At 36.6% G+C, this 15,617-nt stretch overlaps 1 protein-coding gene across 1 annotated transcript in view; it reads right to left on the bottom strand.

Annotated features, from left to right (window-relative positions):
• The window catches only part of TTC6 (tetratricopeptide repeat domain 6), a 185,829-nt gene that overhangs the window by 64,239 nt on the left and 105,973 nt on the right, over positions 1–15,617 (bottom strand). The window contains exons 7-10 of the mRNA XM_036452372.2: positions 12,270–12,374; positions 6,190–6,282; positions 3,672–3,746; positions 2,279–2,646 (exon numbers count right to left, since the gene is read on the bottom strand). Of these exons, the coding sequence (XP_036308265.1) occupies positions 2,279–2,646; positions 3,672–3,746; positions 6,190–6,282; positions 12,270–12,374 (641 nt within the window). The remainder of the gene's footprint in view (positions 1–2,278; positions 2,647–3,671; positions 3,747–6,189; positions 6,283–12,269; positions 12,375–15,617) is intronic.

Raw genomic sequence — 15,617 nt, 5'->3', positions numbered from 1 at the left:
TATTCAAAGTGTGTAATACATTTTTGGGACATCCTATTATTTAATGAATTATTCCCCCAAATCTTCCTAAGATTTGGGAAAGAGTAAATACCCAAATCTTCTGGGGCTTATTAGATACTGGCTCTAAACTTACAATGATCTACAGACACCCACTATGGATGCCACTGAAATCCATCAATAAAATAAATTAGGGAATTAAAAAGGCCAAGTGGTAGAAAGAATCTTGGCCTGAAACCACCTAACAGTGGATCTAATGAGACATGGGACCATCCTGTGATCATTCCCCCAGTCCCAGAATGTGTAGTGGCAATAAATCAACTTAATAACTAAATAAGGTAATGGTAATAACGTTTAAATGGAAATCTCTGGAACTGACCCATTCCATCCCATATCGTACACCAACATACTGGTAGTATACTAAAAGCAATGCTTGACCATCAGGAAAATTACAGATTAATGGTACTTAGGAATATAATTCATCTCCTACTTGTACAAAAAATATTTGCCTGTCTTGGGTGTATAGCGGAGCAAGACAAGTCAAGAAAACTAGGGTTGAAACCACAGATTCACTTTCAGAACCATGTCAAGTTTGGAAGTGCTAGCCAACTTTGGGAGCTAGCCAAGAATGAATGTGTTTAAACAAGCTTAAAGAGCTGATATAAAATGGTAAGAAAGATATTTCTGTGTTAATCAAGTTAAGGTTAGTGAAAGATCTCAACCTATAAAAATAAAAAAATTTTGAAGTTGTTTCATAAACTTGTTTCATACTACAATTATTATATCATACTACAATTCTGTGGTAATTTAATGTAAGATTAAAAAAAAAGAAAGTAGGAAAGCTGTACTAATGTATTATCTTAGATCAATACTCCCATAGTTTGTTTTATTGCCTTCACCTCTGCCTATACAAATTTCAAATTTAGTTATTAAAAATCAAATAAATATTTTTATTTAAAAAAAATACATTTTTATTGATTTTAGAGAGGAAAGGAGAGGATGAGAGAGATAGAAACATCAATAATGAGAGAGAATCATTAATCAGCTCTCTCCTACACAATCCCCAATGTGGGATCAAGCCCATAACCTGAACATGTGTCCTGATTGGGAATTGAACCATGTCATCAAATACTGAGCCTGCCAATTGGACAAAAAACAAATAAATCTCTTTAAATGGTTAAACTTTATAATCAAAATGCCAAAGGGCCTGAAAGCAGGAAAATATCCCACCAAAGCAGTATTGAATCTGCTAAATCCTTTATATAGATAGAAGTCGCTTCAGCCATGGCCAAAATGGTGCAGCATAGTATCCTTTCTAGGAAGGTAAAGATTCATAATACTTTGAAAAGAGAAAATGTATCAAAAATGTATAAGCAATCTTCTGATTTGTCAACATAGAAAAACCTAGCTAAAGTCCTCTAAAGATGATCTAACAAAAACCTCCCAGATATATTGTTGCAGGGGAAACAAACATTAAGTGGTGCGCAGAGAACTTGGTACTTGAATGGCGTTCTCTACTAGGGTTGATCTCTACTCTACTCTACTCTACTTACACCTACAAAGGAATATCCCACAGACTCCCGTCCTCTAAGGGACAAGTCACCACACTAACATATAATGAACCCTTTTCAGAACTAGCAATTATTTATAAAGTGAACAAAACATTTGTGACTCTCTTATCATCATGAAAGTCTTTACTTTTCAAAAGGGCATAAGTTAAGTGAAGTATTTGTTACAACTTCGGGACACTGAAAGAGAACAAAGCCCACAGCTTTCTGGAAACTATTTTGACAATGTCTGGGTCATAAGAAAGTTATGTCCTGAACACTTAAGTATTAACATACCTGGACTTTCAGTTGTCCTTAATTTAGGTCCCTCCATATTTTTAAACTAGATACTATTACTTTTGAGGTGGAAGAAAAATTATTTTTGTTGATCTCTGAATTAGGGCTCATAACATACAAAAAAAAAAAAACAAAACAATTTGTCTATCTGATTTATTACTCAATTCAATAACAAATTTTTAAATGTTCAACTCTAGCAATCTATTTTGGCTTTTGAATAGATATTTGTTTGGAGCAGAGGTTGGTCCTAAATCACTTCAGAAAAATAACTTAGTAGATTTTATTTCTTTCCACTAAAAGATTTCATTTAGCCATCAAATTGACTTAGTCTTCTTCATGCCCTTATATCAGCCCCATGTTCAATGAGTGTGATTATAAAGTTAAAGCCAAAACCACAATGCATTTCTTAAATATAACAATTATTGATTAAACAAGACCTGCTTAGAACTTTTGGAGGCTTGGATAAATCGGCCAACACAGTTGAAAGTTTAGAGAATTTCTTCGATTTCGTCTTCCTTTTCCTGGGGTAAACAATGTAACTAATGCCAGCTTTTCTAGATGCTTCAATGAGAGAAAGAGACACAGTTCTCAGACTGTGACTGTCCTCCATGGTATCTAAGATGTTATCTAGATTTTCTTTCCCCTGGGTGATTTCCTCAGTTTCAGTTTGCTCAACCTCCTGACGACGTTCCAATTCCTTAGCTTTCTGAAACAGCACCTCTTTTAAACTGCTTTCCATGTCATTCTTAACCTTTAATGGAGTTACGGTCTTCTCCTTACTCAATTCAATTGCAGAATGTATTCTCTTATTAATGAGGAAACAAAGGGGCAGAAAAAAATAAAATAAATGTAGTTGATTTATATTTAAAATTAATTTAATTACTATTACTATTAATATAGTTTGGTCCCTATTGAAAAAAAATTTTAAATCATGTATTCTTGATGTTTTTAAAAAGTCAGTTTATAAAGTTAATAATTGGGATGTAATGTGCAGCATTATAACATCAAATATTGTCTTGCATATTTGAAAGTTGTTAAGAAAGTAGATCTTAGAACTTCTCACCATAAGAAAATAATGTATAACTATGTGGTAATGGATGTTAAATAGACTTACTATGGTGATTATTTCACAATATATACAAATATCAAATAATTACTGTATACCTGAAGCTAATATGTTATATGTCAATAAAGTAAACTTTAAGAGTAGTGTCAGTGCCCAGGGATACAAAACAGCGAAATCAATGAGTCAATAAGAAAGAATAATATCAGAAATATAATAAGAAGCAGGATAAAGTTAGGCAGATTACAAGCAAGTTAAAAGCAACTGATGTGGAGAATCAAAAAAGCTACCAGATTTTTGGGGGAGACAAGAGGGGTCGTGAAACACCTTGGAGCTAGGGGTCAATGCCACTGAAGATAAGCAGCTGCTCAGAAATGCCTATGAATTCTTGGTAAAGATGAAGTCCATTTCATTTGGTAATAAGAGAGGTGGGTTTAAAGTACTAGCTCTACCATTTATCACTTTCTGACATTTGCTTTGTTTTAAAAGGTGAGCCCAATGCAAGTGTAGGTCAATATTGTAAGTGACTTGATTTCTAATATACTATGACTCTGAGACAAGTGCTACTGAAAATCTTAACTTGGAATCACCAACCACAATCATACATGCGCTACCAGTCACATTCAAATCCAAACTTTCAGTCAACTCTGGATGAAATAACTAGCCACATACTTCAGGAAAACAAAAAAAAAAAAGCATAGGTGGTGATTATTAGTAGTAAAGATAAATATTTCTTTTGAATAATAAAAAATGGAAAATTATCATACCTTTAATTGTGAAAATCGTGTGCTGCAAGATTTTGGGATATTTTCATATGATGCAGATTTTCTTAGGGAAAAAATCTGAAATAATAAAATGGTAATTAGGCCCTGGCAAGGTAGCTCAGTTGGTTAGTGTCATCCCAATATACCAAGGTTGTAGGTTTGACCTTCCCATCAAGGAACAAACAAGAAGCAACCAATGAATACATAAATAAGTGGAACAATAAATGAATATTTTTTTCTCTCTCAATCTCTGTTTCTCTGTCTTCCTCTTTCTCTCTAAAATCAATCAATAAAGAAAAATTAAAAGCGTAATTATACACTGGCTGAAGATACTATGTGTTAAATTAAAATATATGATAGTTGACTATTGGTAACTGCTTAGGTAAGTTAAGAAAATGCAGAAAGACTGATTAAGTAAGATTCTTACTAACTTTGAAGTCATTTAATTGACAGAGAAGAGCAGAACTTAAAATTTATTCATTCATTTCAAATTCTTTTTTAATTTTACCTAGTTACTGCATGCTCTAGGTAAAGTGCTATGTGCATTTTTCCAGTTGGCATAAGTGGCACAGGTGTGTGTGAATGTGCCGTGGATATGCTGAGCCATTAATCCCCATAGCCCTTGAGTTGTGATTGTGGAACCTGGAGCAACTACTGTCCCAATCATGAGTAACCTCAACCTTCTACTCCACAGGACCACACAAATGTTATCACTTATTATCACTTACTATTATATTAAAAGAGTTGGGAAGTACATCAGAATGTTTCATGAACTCAACCAATATAATAGTGGAAACAGACATAAAGAAATAGCTATAATCTCAATGACTATGAGATGGCATAAATCAGGTGTGAAAAAAACCAAGAGAGGGAGAGGTCAATTCTGAATGGAAAAGAACCTTGACTATATGGCTTAAAGCAGTAAGGTAGCATCAGGGTTGGTTGTGAAAGGCAGTGCCATTTCTATGGACTGAGAAGGGATTGCAAACATCCCAGGCCAATGGCATAGCCCAGTGGTCAGCAAACTCATTAGTCAACAGAACCAAATATCAACAGTACAACAATTGAAATTTCTTTTGAGAGCCAATATTTTAAACTTAAACTTCTAATGCCACTTCTTCAAAATAGACTCGCCCACGCCATAGTATTTTGTATAAGAGCCACACTCAAGGGGCCAAAGAGCTGCATGTGGCTCTCGAGCCGTAGTTTGCCGACCATGGGAATAACCTACTAGTATACACAAACCTAGAAGTGCTGGGATTTTGGTCCCCACAGACTCTGGTGCAGACAAAGTACAGGTACATAGAGGCTAAGTGGAGGCAGAGTATACTAGGAATTAGAATAGAAAATATAGTTGAGGCCAGGTTATGAGACTTAGTTAAGCACTCTAACTTTATTTGTAGGTGGAATATTTCAGTTTGTTAGGCATATGTAGCATAATCTTACCTGTATCTTAGGAATATATAATAGTGGCAAGAAAGAGAATAGATTGGAAGAAGCAGCTATTAAAAATGGGAATTATCTGACAGGTAGGTATAGGTACTGCTACTACAGTAGTCTAGAAAAGTGCAAATGGCATTTCATACTAGAAAGTATCATTTGTTGATTCGATTATTTTAAATGTGATGGTCGCTGCTGTATGTGTTATGGATAAAACAGTGAACAATAATGATATGACCCCAGGCTGGAGAAGAAAACAAAGATCAAACACACATAAGGACAAACATTTAGTCAATGCTATAAGGAAAATAGCAAGAGAATGATCTATATTAAATAGAAATGTTATCCCCTCAAAAAAAAAATGTATACTCTGACTATATGGGAAGAGGCATGAACACCTAGTCCAATTAACTGACTAGAACAGGGATTTGATTTGTCCCATGGGACTAAGACTCTCTACTGTGTTAACACTTAGCTTCCTAAAATATCATCCAAGAGGAATAGAGGGCTAAAGCACTATTGAGAGAAAAGTAACTGTTTCTTGCTTAGCATTCAGGAAACTTATTAGACCAATTATATAAAGTTCTACCTTTCTTCTTCTCTCAATCACTATCTCTTTCCTCCATGATTGTATTATTTAATTCACTTACTTGGATACACTGTAGTGAAAAAGATGAGCACAAGTCTAATCGCCATTTAGAGAATTCAGTTTTACTCTGTTTCATCGCCATGAACAATTCCCCATTATAAAAAAACACACTTATAATCATGTTCCTTTGATCACTGAGGACCTAAGCAAGAAGTGGTAAATGACTACAAAACCAGAGGTTTTAGAAATTTTAGGAAAACTCACAGCAGATACCCTGCCATTGATTAGTAAATAGCATCTTCTGGGTGTCATAAAGGCAACAAGTTTGAAAAAGAGGAAATGCACTTTCAACAAAGACACCAGCAAATGCTGTGAGGCATTTTCTGGATTGAGGAAGCACCAAGAAATCATTTCAGCATTTCTAGAAATATTATCTGAGCTATAGGCAGATAAAGCAACCAATCTACAAATCAGAATTAAAAGTATACATACCCTCATAGTTTGAGTTTGCTGACTTAAAACAACGACACTTTCCCTGCTTTCAGATAAAAATTTCTCAATTAAAATTCTACTTCCTTGAACACTCTGTGGTAAAAAGATAACAGTTTTAAATTACATAGTGAAATACTTTAAAAAGGCTATGATAAAATAAAATAAAATAAAAACCCTATGATCACTGTCACTCTAAAAACAGCATTATTACCAAAAGAGAAATGTATGAAAAGGCTAGACTTGCAGGAAACATTCACTAGAGTTGCATCAAAGTCCAGCTACAACTTTAGTATTTGGCCAAAACCCTCAGTTTGGCTTCAGCATTAGCCATTAGTCAAGTGGATTCACCTATGTTATTTCTGGCAACCCTAATCTTAGGAACAACCCGTGATCCTGTGATCTCACAGGTTTGTATTGAATCTATACACTTATCAACAGCAGGTTTATGAATAAAACATATCATTTGGATCAACTGTCAATGTTACTACTGACTGTGAACTACAAGTAAGCATTCTAAGTGTTAAACTAAATGAAAATCTCCTTATAATTCAAACTCTATCAGTGAATTTTTATATATGCACATTTATTGTTGTATAGGTAAACTGCTGCAGTGATTATAATTATTACAATATTAAATGTGTTATTTCTCTATCCTGTAATCAGCAATTTAGATATGCAGAAACAAACAATACTTATTCAATTTATTTAAAAAACAATTATTCAATAGAAAATTAGCTTTAAAAAGCGCCATGTAATTATCACTAAGAATGAAACAGATATGGAGAAGGCTATGGGTAACTTAGGCATCACCAAGTATTTATTTCTTTTGTACATCCTCTTTTGTTGTATTTCAAAAAGTAGTTAGAGCACATTGTAAGAAAATTACCAGACACAGTAAAAAGAGCCTTGGGTTATTTTACCATTATTCTTCAAAGACAAATTATATGATATGCAAGAAATTTTGGAACAATTTTGTCATATGCCTATACAAAGTATTTAAATATGATGGAATAACAGCAATTATATACAGGGTGGAGCTAAAGTAGCTTTACAGTTGTTTGTATAGAAAATAACACAATAATTAATTGAAAATACAAGAATAAACTGTGTTTCATTTACAACTGTAAACCTACTTTTGTCTCAGCTGTATTTAGAAGAATGCTTTTGCCAATAACAAGGACAAAGCCTTAATACAGTAGGTCCTAGAGAAACGTTTTATAACATTCATGCGATGCCATGGCAACTTAACTATGTTTATATCAATTAGCTTATGGTAAAGTCAGTTTTATTGCATGTCATTTTGCTTTAAGTCATGGAACCTATCCACAATGATAAGTGAGGACTTACGGTAGTGTATTTCACAGATATTAAAACAGCAAAACTTACTATCAATTATTGCCAGAGAACATGAGTCATATGTTGGAATCTGTCAAAATATTGCCCAAAATAATTTTTGGAGAAAGTGGACTATCTGGCATCAGGTTGGAAAGTGAGGGTGGCTTTCTCACAGAGATGCGTGCAGGAATCATTGTTTACTGCACCAGGGTGAAGGATGCTTCAGTGCAGTAAACAATGCAGAACTTGTAAACATGAAGACACAGAGAAGGCTGGCTAGCAGCCATCACTGGTTGCCAGGCCCTAGTTATTCCCTAAGACCCCGCCCAACCCAATTTACAAACCCATCCCATCTGTGCACAGAGGTTTTTGCATATGAATGGCCTGCCTTTTCGCAGCTTAACCTAACAAACTTCAGCTGGGTCAGGCAGCTCCAAAACTTTCAAACCCCAAACAAAGAGGAGAAATCTGCAGATCTCACTGTACTTCCTGCTGGGTGCCCTCAGACAGTAGCTGACTTGCACCTCCTTGAAGATACGGGAGCCAGTGTACCTAGTGGGCAGTGTAAGATGCCACCAGATTTCAATTCTTCACATCCATAAGCAACACACTCAAGAGGCAGACTCAGTGAGTACCAAAGCCCCCCTGAAGCATAAGCGTGTCTCCAGCACAATTCTTCCATTATAGACACAGCTGATCCTCACAGCCAATTGGCCTGGAGGTCAATTACTCCCTGTGTACCAACAGCAATAATAACAACAAGACTGTGCACCCAACCCACAAAGGGGTGCACCAAGATTGTCCACTTCACGTGATTAGAGAGGCTGAGCCACTGGGCCCTGTAGGTCAACTACCACACAAAGCCACTTCATCAACGCAGGGAAGCAGCCAAAATGTGGAGACAAAGAAACATGTCATGAATGAAAGAAATGGAGAAAAGAAAACTACTGGATATAGAGTTCAAAATCACAGTTATAGGTTCCTCAAGATTCTTCTAGAAACTGCAGAGAAACTTAGTGAGTCTTCCCAGAAACTTAGTGAGACCTGCAAGGATCTTAATGAGAATACCGAAAAAAAATGAAAAAGAACCAGTCAGAAATTAAGCACACACTGTCTGAAATAAAGAATAATATACAGAAATAGAACAGTAGACTAGAGGACCCGAAGAGTCAAACCAATCTTCTTGAAGACTGAAATGTAAGGAAGCAAAAAAAACTCCCCTGTGAAGCCATCTGGTCCCCAGCTTTTGTTTGCTGGAAGCTTTTTGATGATTGCTTCAATTTATTCCATAGTTACTAAACTATTGAGATGTTTAGATTCTTTCTGATTGAGTTTTGGAAGGTTGTATTTTTCTAGAAATATGTCTATTTCCTCCAGGTGGTTCAGTTTGTTGGAATAGAGTTGTTCATTGTATTTTTTTTTTTTTTAACAATCTTTGGATTTCTGTGAGGTGTATTATTTTTTCTCCTCTTTTGTTTCTGATCTTGTTTATTTGGGTCCTTTCTCTTTGCTTCTTGGTGAGCCTGGCAAATTTGGTTTATCCTTTCAAAGAATCAGCTCTTGATTTTGTTGATCTTTTGTATTGTTTTTTTTGGTCTCTATGTCAGTGGAGACTGGTCTTTATTATTTCCTTCCTTCTGCTTACACAGGGTTTTCTTGTTGTTCTCTTTCTAACTCTTTGAGTTGCAGGATTAGGTAATTTATTATCATTGTTTCTTGTTGTTTTTTTGCAGTAGGCTTGTAGAGCTATGAACTTCCCTCTCAAGACTGCTTTTGCTGTGTCCCATAGATTTTGGATTGTTGTGTTTTCATTGTCATTTGTTGCTATGATGCTTATTATTTCTTCTTTCATCTCTCTGGTAACCCAATCATTGTTTAATAGCTTGCTATTTAATCTCCATGTGTTTGACTTTTGGGGGGATTATTTTTGTTGTAGTTTATTTCCAGTTTTATGCCACTGTGATCTGAGAAGATGCTTAATATGATTTGTATCTTTTAGAATTTGAAGAGACTTTGCCTGTGACCAATATATGGTCTATCTTTAAAAATGACCCATGTGCACTTGAGAAGAATGTATATTTTGTGGCGTTGGGGTGAGACATTCTGAAGATGTCAATTAATTCTATCTGATCTAGTGAATCATTTAGGATTGATGTTTCTTTGCTGATTTTTTGTTTAGAGGATTTGTCCAATGGTGATAGTGGAATATTTATATCCCCTACTATGATTGTATTGCTGTCAATCTCTCCCTTGATATCCTCCAGAGTCTTTTTATATATCTGGGTGCTTCTGTATCAGTTATGTATATGTTTACCAGAGTTATTTCTTCTTGTTGGATTGCTCCCTTTAGTATTATGAAGTGGCCTTCCTTATCTCATTTTCTATCCTTCACTTTGAGATCTAATTTGTCAGAGATAAGTATTTCTACCTCAGCTTTTTTTTTAAATTTCCATTCACCTGAAATACTTTTTTTCCATCCCTTCACCATCAGTTAGTGTGTGTCTTTTTTTCTGAGGTAGGTTTCCTGTAGACAGCAGATATATGGGTCATGTTTTCTTATCCAATCTGTTACCCTATGTCTTTTGATTGGAGCATTTAATCCATTTACCTTTAAAGTTATTATTGATAGGTACTTGTTTGTCGTCATTTTTATTCTTTACCCAGTGTTCCTTCTTTGCTTCCTATTTCTTTTTTTACAGCAGACCTTTTAACATTTTTTGCATTGCTGGTTTGGTAGTAATAAACTCCCTTAGTCCTTTTGTGTCTGTGAAAGTCCTGATTTCACCTTCAATTTTGATTGATAGGCTTGCTGGGTACAGTTCTCTTGGATTCAGACCTTTCCTTTGCATGACTTTGTATATTTCATTCCATTCCCTTCTGGTCTGATGTGTTTCTGTTGACAAATCAGTCACTATTCTGATGGGGATTTTTTTGTATGTAACTTTCTGTCTCTCTCTAGCTGCTTTTAAGATTCTTACTTTGTTGTTGGTGCTTGCCAATTATAATATACCTTGGTGTCAGTCTTTTGAGGTTCATTTTGCTTTGGGACTCTGTGAGCTTCTTGGATTCATGTGGCATTTTTCTTCCCTATATCAGGAAAGTTTTCTGATATTATTTCTTCAAACAGGTTTTCTGTTCCTTGCTCAGTTTCCTTTCCTTCTGGCATGCCTATTATGCAGATGTTGTTTTGTTTCATGTTGTCCCAAAGTTCCCTTAGGCTCTCCTCATGCTTTTTGGAAGCTGGTCTACTTGGGTATTTTTTCCTACGTTGTCTTCTAGCTCACTTATGTGGTCCGCTGCTGCTTCTAGCCTACTCTTGATGCTTTCTATTGAGTTATTTATAGCAGCAATGTCATTTTTCATTTCTTCTTTGATTTTTCTTCATTTCTTCTTGGTTCTTACACATATTGTCAAATTTGTCTTCCATTCTTTTCATCCACCTTATGATCATTTCTCTGAATTCTTTCTCTGACAGGTTGCTTGCCTCCATTTCATTTACTTCCTTTTCTGGTGATGCCTGGTTTTCTTTCATATGTGGGCTGTTTCTTTGTCTCCCCATGATCTTTCTTCCCTGTGTGTCTGGTTATGTAGTTCTCTCTCTCCTTATCCCAGGCAAAATCTGACCTTTTTGTGAGAGAGTGTAGAGCTCCTCTGAATCGCATGCTTGAGACACTTGGGGGGCTGGTGTTCTCAGGTTCACAGCTGTCTGGTGAGTGCCATAATTGTAGATTCCCAGGCTTTTTAGCCATCCTTTAACATCCACTTTCCCCTTCATATAGCATGGTCTCCATGTCTGAGTGGGTCACTCCAGGAGGGAACCCAGCAGCAGTGGGGATTGCCCAGTCAGGGGAGCCCTGTCTAGCAGTCCTCCACAGTCTCCTGGAGTATGTCTGTCCCTCAACTCACCAACAAACACTCCCCTTGCGACCACACACTCTCCCTTTGTTTTCTCACTCACACACTATCTTGCAGTCTGCCTTCCCATTGGCAGCTATCTTCCTAGCCCTAAAAATGTACTTTTAAAAACAAATAAAAATACCATGAAGATATTCTGAACAATCCAACTAGTCTTATATCTTGGAACCACAGTTAAATTAAATATCCTTTCAAAAAGAAAATTTTGACTGGTTAAAGTACATAAATAAGTACAAAATTTTTTATATATAATCTATATATATAAAAGGCTAAGTTGACTTGCACATGTGTGATACATATAAAGCTCTTGCTGGTGCCAATTGCACACATGTGTTTTGATCTGTCATTGTCAATCATGAATTTGGTTGACACTTCTATTATAGAGAAAGGGCAAATAGCAATATTAAAATATTTCTTCTAACTAATTTCCTTTCAATGTGCATGAATCCATGCACCAGGATTCTAGTATATAAATATATATACACACACACACACACACACACATATACTATGGTTATATAAATATATGTATATGGAGGAGTGGGCAAAAGTAGTTTTATAGTTGTGAGCATGTGAAACAGAGTTTATTCTTGTATTAGTTATGAATTATTGCATTATTTTTCATATGAACAACTGTAGACCTACTTTTGCCTAACCCTGTACTATATAATTAAGTATTATATATATAATTTCTATAGTATAATTCAATCATTCTTAATTATGGCAACAGTTTTGTGACAAATTACATAACAACTGTCCAGTAAAATTTAGCCTAATAATAAATTATTATGTTATTAGAGACAATAGGGAAAATTCATTCAGTATGTTACCTCATAGTTTGGATACACTGTTTTCTTCATGACAGATACAGGAACAGAGAATTTTTGTGAAGTTGATTTCCAAAAGAACTTTGTAATTCCTGGATAAGCACACATCTTTGAAAAGAACATAAAAGGTTATTAAAAACTAATAAATGGTCTACAAGGAAAATACCCAGGCTCCTATCAAAATCATATCTAGTTACCCAGAAAGTGAGGTGATTGATTCCACAGTCTCTAAAAGTCTAGAAAAAAACTTTTTATATCCACCAGAATAGCAAAAATGTAAAGTTGACAATTGAAAGTGGTGCCCAGAGTGTGGGGAAATTAGTAGAACTACACTGGAGGACAATGGTTCATTTCTAATAAAATGGGAAATGTGCATGCCATATGATCCAGCAATTTCACTCCACCTATATAGTATAAGGAGATTCTTAACCATGTGCATAAAGAGATATGTATAACAATGTTCATACTGCATATGAAATAGCAAAAACAAGGCCCAATCTCAATATCCATTAATAGGAAAACAGATGACTTAATACGGTATATTCATATAACTAAACACTAGTAAAGCTGATCAAGCACAAATAGTATAAACCATAGATGGATCTTAACAGTATAGTATTGACAGTAAAATAAGCAAGTTTTAGAAAGAGGCATACAAAATAGTGCCTTTATATAAATGCATATAAAACACACAAAACTACATTTATTGTTTCAAGTTACAAATACACCTATCTACCTACACTAATAAAAGAGAAATATGCAAATTGACCATACTTCCATGACACCCACCAGCCAATCAGGAGGGGTCCCAGATTTAAGAGGGTGCAGGCTGGACTGGGGGACATCCCCCATTCCCGTGCACAAATTTTGTGCACCAGGCCTCAAGTATGTGTGTGTGTGTGTGTGTGTGTGTGTGTGTATTTTTAATATGCAAATAGACCGAATGTCAGAACAACTGAACAACCTAAGAACAGGACAACGGAACAACAAAACAGCTGAACAAACAGTTGCTATGATATGCACTAATCAGCAGGGGTGTGTGTGGAATATGGCAGGCATTGGCAGCAGGCAGCAAAGCGCAGAATTGGTGGGCATTGGCGGCAAAGGAATGGTGGAGCAGATGAGCGGGGGTGCCAAACCAAGGTGGGTCACTGGTTGCTGTCATTGGGACGAGCCTCTAGTGATCACTGAAAATTCATTGCTCCCACATGTTGTGGTCCTGCTTGGCACTCGCACCTGCTGCCGGCGCCGGCCCCACTTGCACCCACTGCCGGTGCCTGGTGCAGGCCTTGATAGCTTGGCACTGTCAGCAGAAGCAAGCAGCAGCTGCCAGCCCCGATTGCCCTTTAGGGCTTCTCCACCTCCCCCTGCTCCTGAGGGTCGATTATGGCTGGCAGCCGCCTCTTGCACCTGCTGCTGGCAATGGCCCCATTTGCACCCACTGCCAGTGCTGGAGCCCCCGCTCACACTCGCTGCTGGCATCGGCCCCAATCTCTATGCTCCATCAGCAGGTGCAAGCAGGGCCAGCAAGGTCAGCCCATGGGAGCAACAGCGGCAGCAGGAGCGGGGCTACTGGCAAAGGGGACCAGTGGCCACAGCAGGAGGGGCCAGGCGAGGGCATGGAGAATGAGCTGAGACCCACTCCTGTGCCCACCATAGCCTCATGGTCCATGTTTCAAGGAGCATGAATTTGTGTATTGGGCCCCTAGTTAAAGTATAAAATCAGTGACTAGAAAGACCACAATTGTAACAGAGCCTACCCTTGGGCAAGGAGGAAGAAAAAATGGAACTAGGAAGTATAATCAAATGTTAATATTTATAAATTCTTCATAATATGTCCCCAAGTATGTATTAATTTAGTTTTATGCTTTTAAAACCTTTTCAAAATAAATATTAATTGAGCATAGGGTAATTTTTAAGTGGTGAAACTATTCTCTATGATGCTGGAATTGTGGCTATATGACATTACATATTTCCAAAATCTATTGAACTGTACAACACGAAGTGTAAACCTTAATGTATAAAAATGTTTATAAAAATGTTTAATCATTTAGGAGATCAAGAGGAATCCCAATATGGAATACAGAATGCAACAAAACAATCGAACTGTATTATAAATGTATGAAACAACTTCATAAAAAAAGGAGGAGGGGTGAAAGTTGCTGACCTTAATAACTGGGAAATGAGTAGACATATAATACTAAAGGCCACAGGAACTGTACACAGCTGATAAAGTGCATTCCATAGGAATATAGGTTAATAATTCTGATACATATATACATGTACACTTCTATACAAGAACTGAGCAATTAAGTAAGTGGGTGGAGAATGATAGAACCCAGGTTTGTCACTGTTGGAGTAAAGAATTTAAAGATGAGCGAGGGAGGAGGCTGGAATGATCCATGTGGTAATGCATTAGAGTTGGAGACAGCAGTATGAACTCATGTTTTAGACATGGATGGTGACATATAGAAACAGTTTTAAATATGTGTGTTTTATAGGTGTTGGTATACACACGTGCTTCCTTGCTGTGTCAACAAGCACACCTAATGCCCAGATTTTTACATTAATTACAATCTTTAATAAAGGTAACTAAGGCTTCCAGTAGAAATTGCTGATTATGTGGACTGAGGCAAGAAATATATAAGATGAGCCTAGAGTTTATTGTATTGCCAGAAATTAAGAGTTTTCCAAAATCCCTCAGTGGTGGGGTGTGTTCATGGTACATGTTAGTAGAAGCAAGTGGAGGAGCTCTCAATGACCAGAGCTTGAACTATTTTAGCAAAATAATAATAAATACTATTGGATTATAACTCAAAGTATAACATGAGTCATAGTAATATGCTAATTAGACTGGACGTCTTTCAAGCATCATTCCGGACATCCTTCCTGACAAAACCGGGGCCAGAGGGAAGCCAGTCAGGTCCCAGGTGCCTGCAGGCAGCCTGGGGAAGCCAGCCTGGGTGCCGGGTGCTGGGGGGAAGCCGGTGCTGGCAGCTGGGGAAAGGAAGGCCTACTCTTGCAAGAATTTTCATGCATTGGGTCTTTAGTTGAATATAAAAGGAAAGAATAGACAAAGGCCAAAACTGGTTTGGCTCAGTGGACAGAGTGTCGGCCTGCGAACTCAAGGGTTCCAGGTTCAATTTGGATCAAGGGCATGTACCTTGGTTGTGGGCATATCCCCAGGAGGGGGTGTGCAAGAAGCAGCTGATCGATGATTCTCTCATCGATGTTTCTAACTCTCTATCTCTCTCCCTTCCACTCTGTAAAAAATAAATAAAATATTTTTTTTAAAAAAAGAATAGACAAAGCTCCTACACAGACAAATTTAAATTAATTTTTGTATATACT

This window comes from Pipistrellus kuhlii, unplaced genomic scaffold (genome assembly GCF_014108245.1).
Source record: "Pipistrellus kuhlii isolate mPipKuh1 unplaced genomic scaffold, mPipKuh1.p scaffold_m20_p_1, whole genome shotgun sequence".
In the NCBI taxonomy this organism is placed as follows: Eukaryota; Metazoa; Chordata; class Mammalia; order Chiroptera; family Vespertilionidae; genus Pipistrellus; species Pipistrellus kuhlii.
Note: the sequence above shows the minus strand (reverse complement) of the source record. Positions and strands in the feature narration are given on the sequence as shown.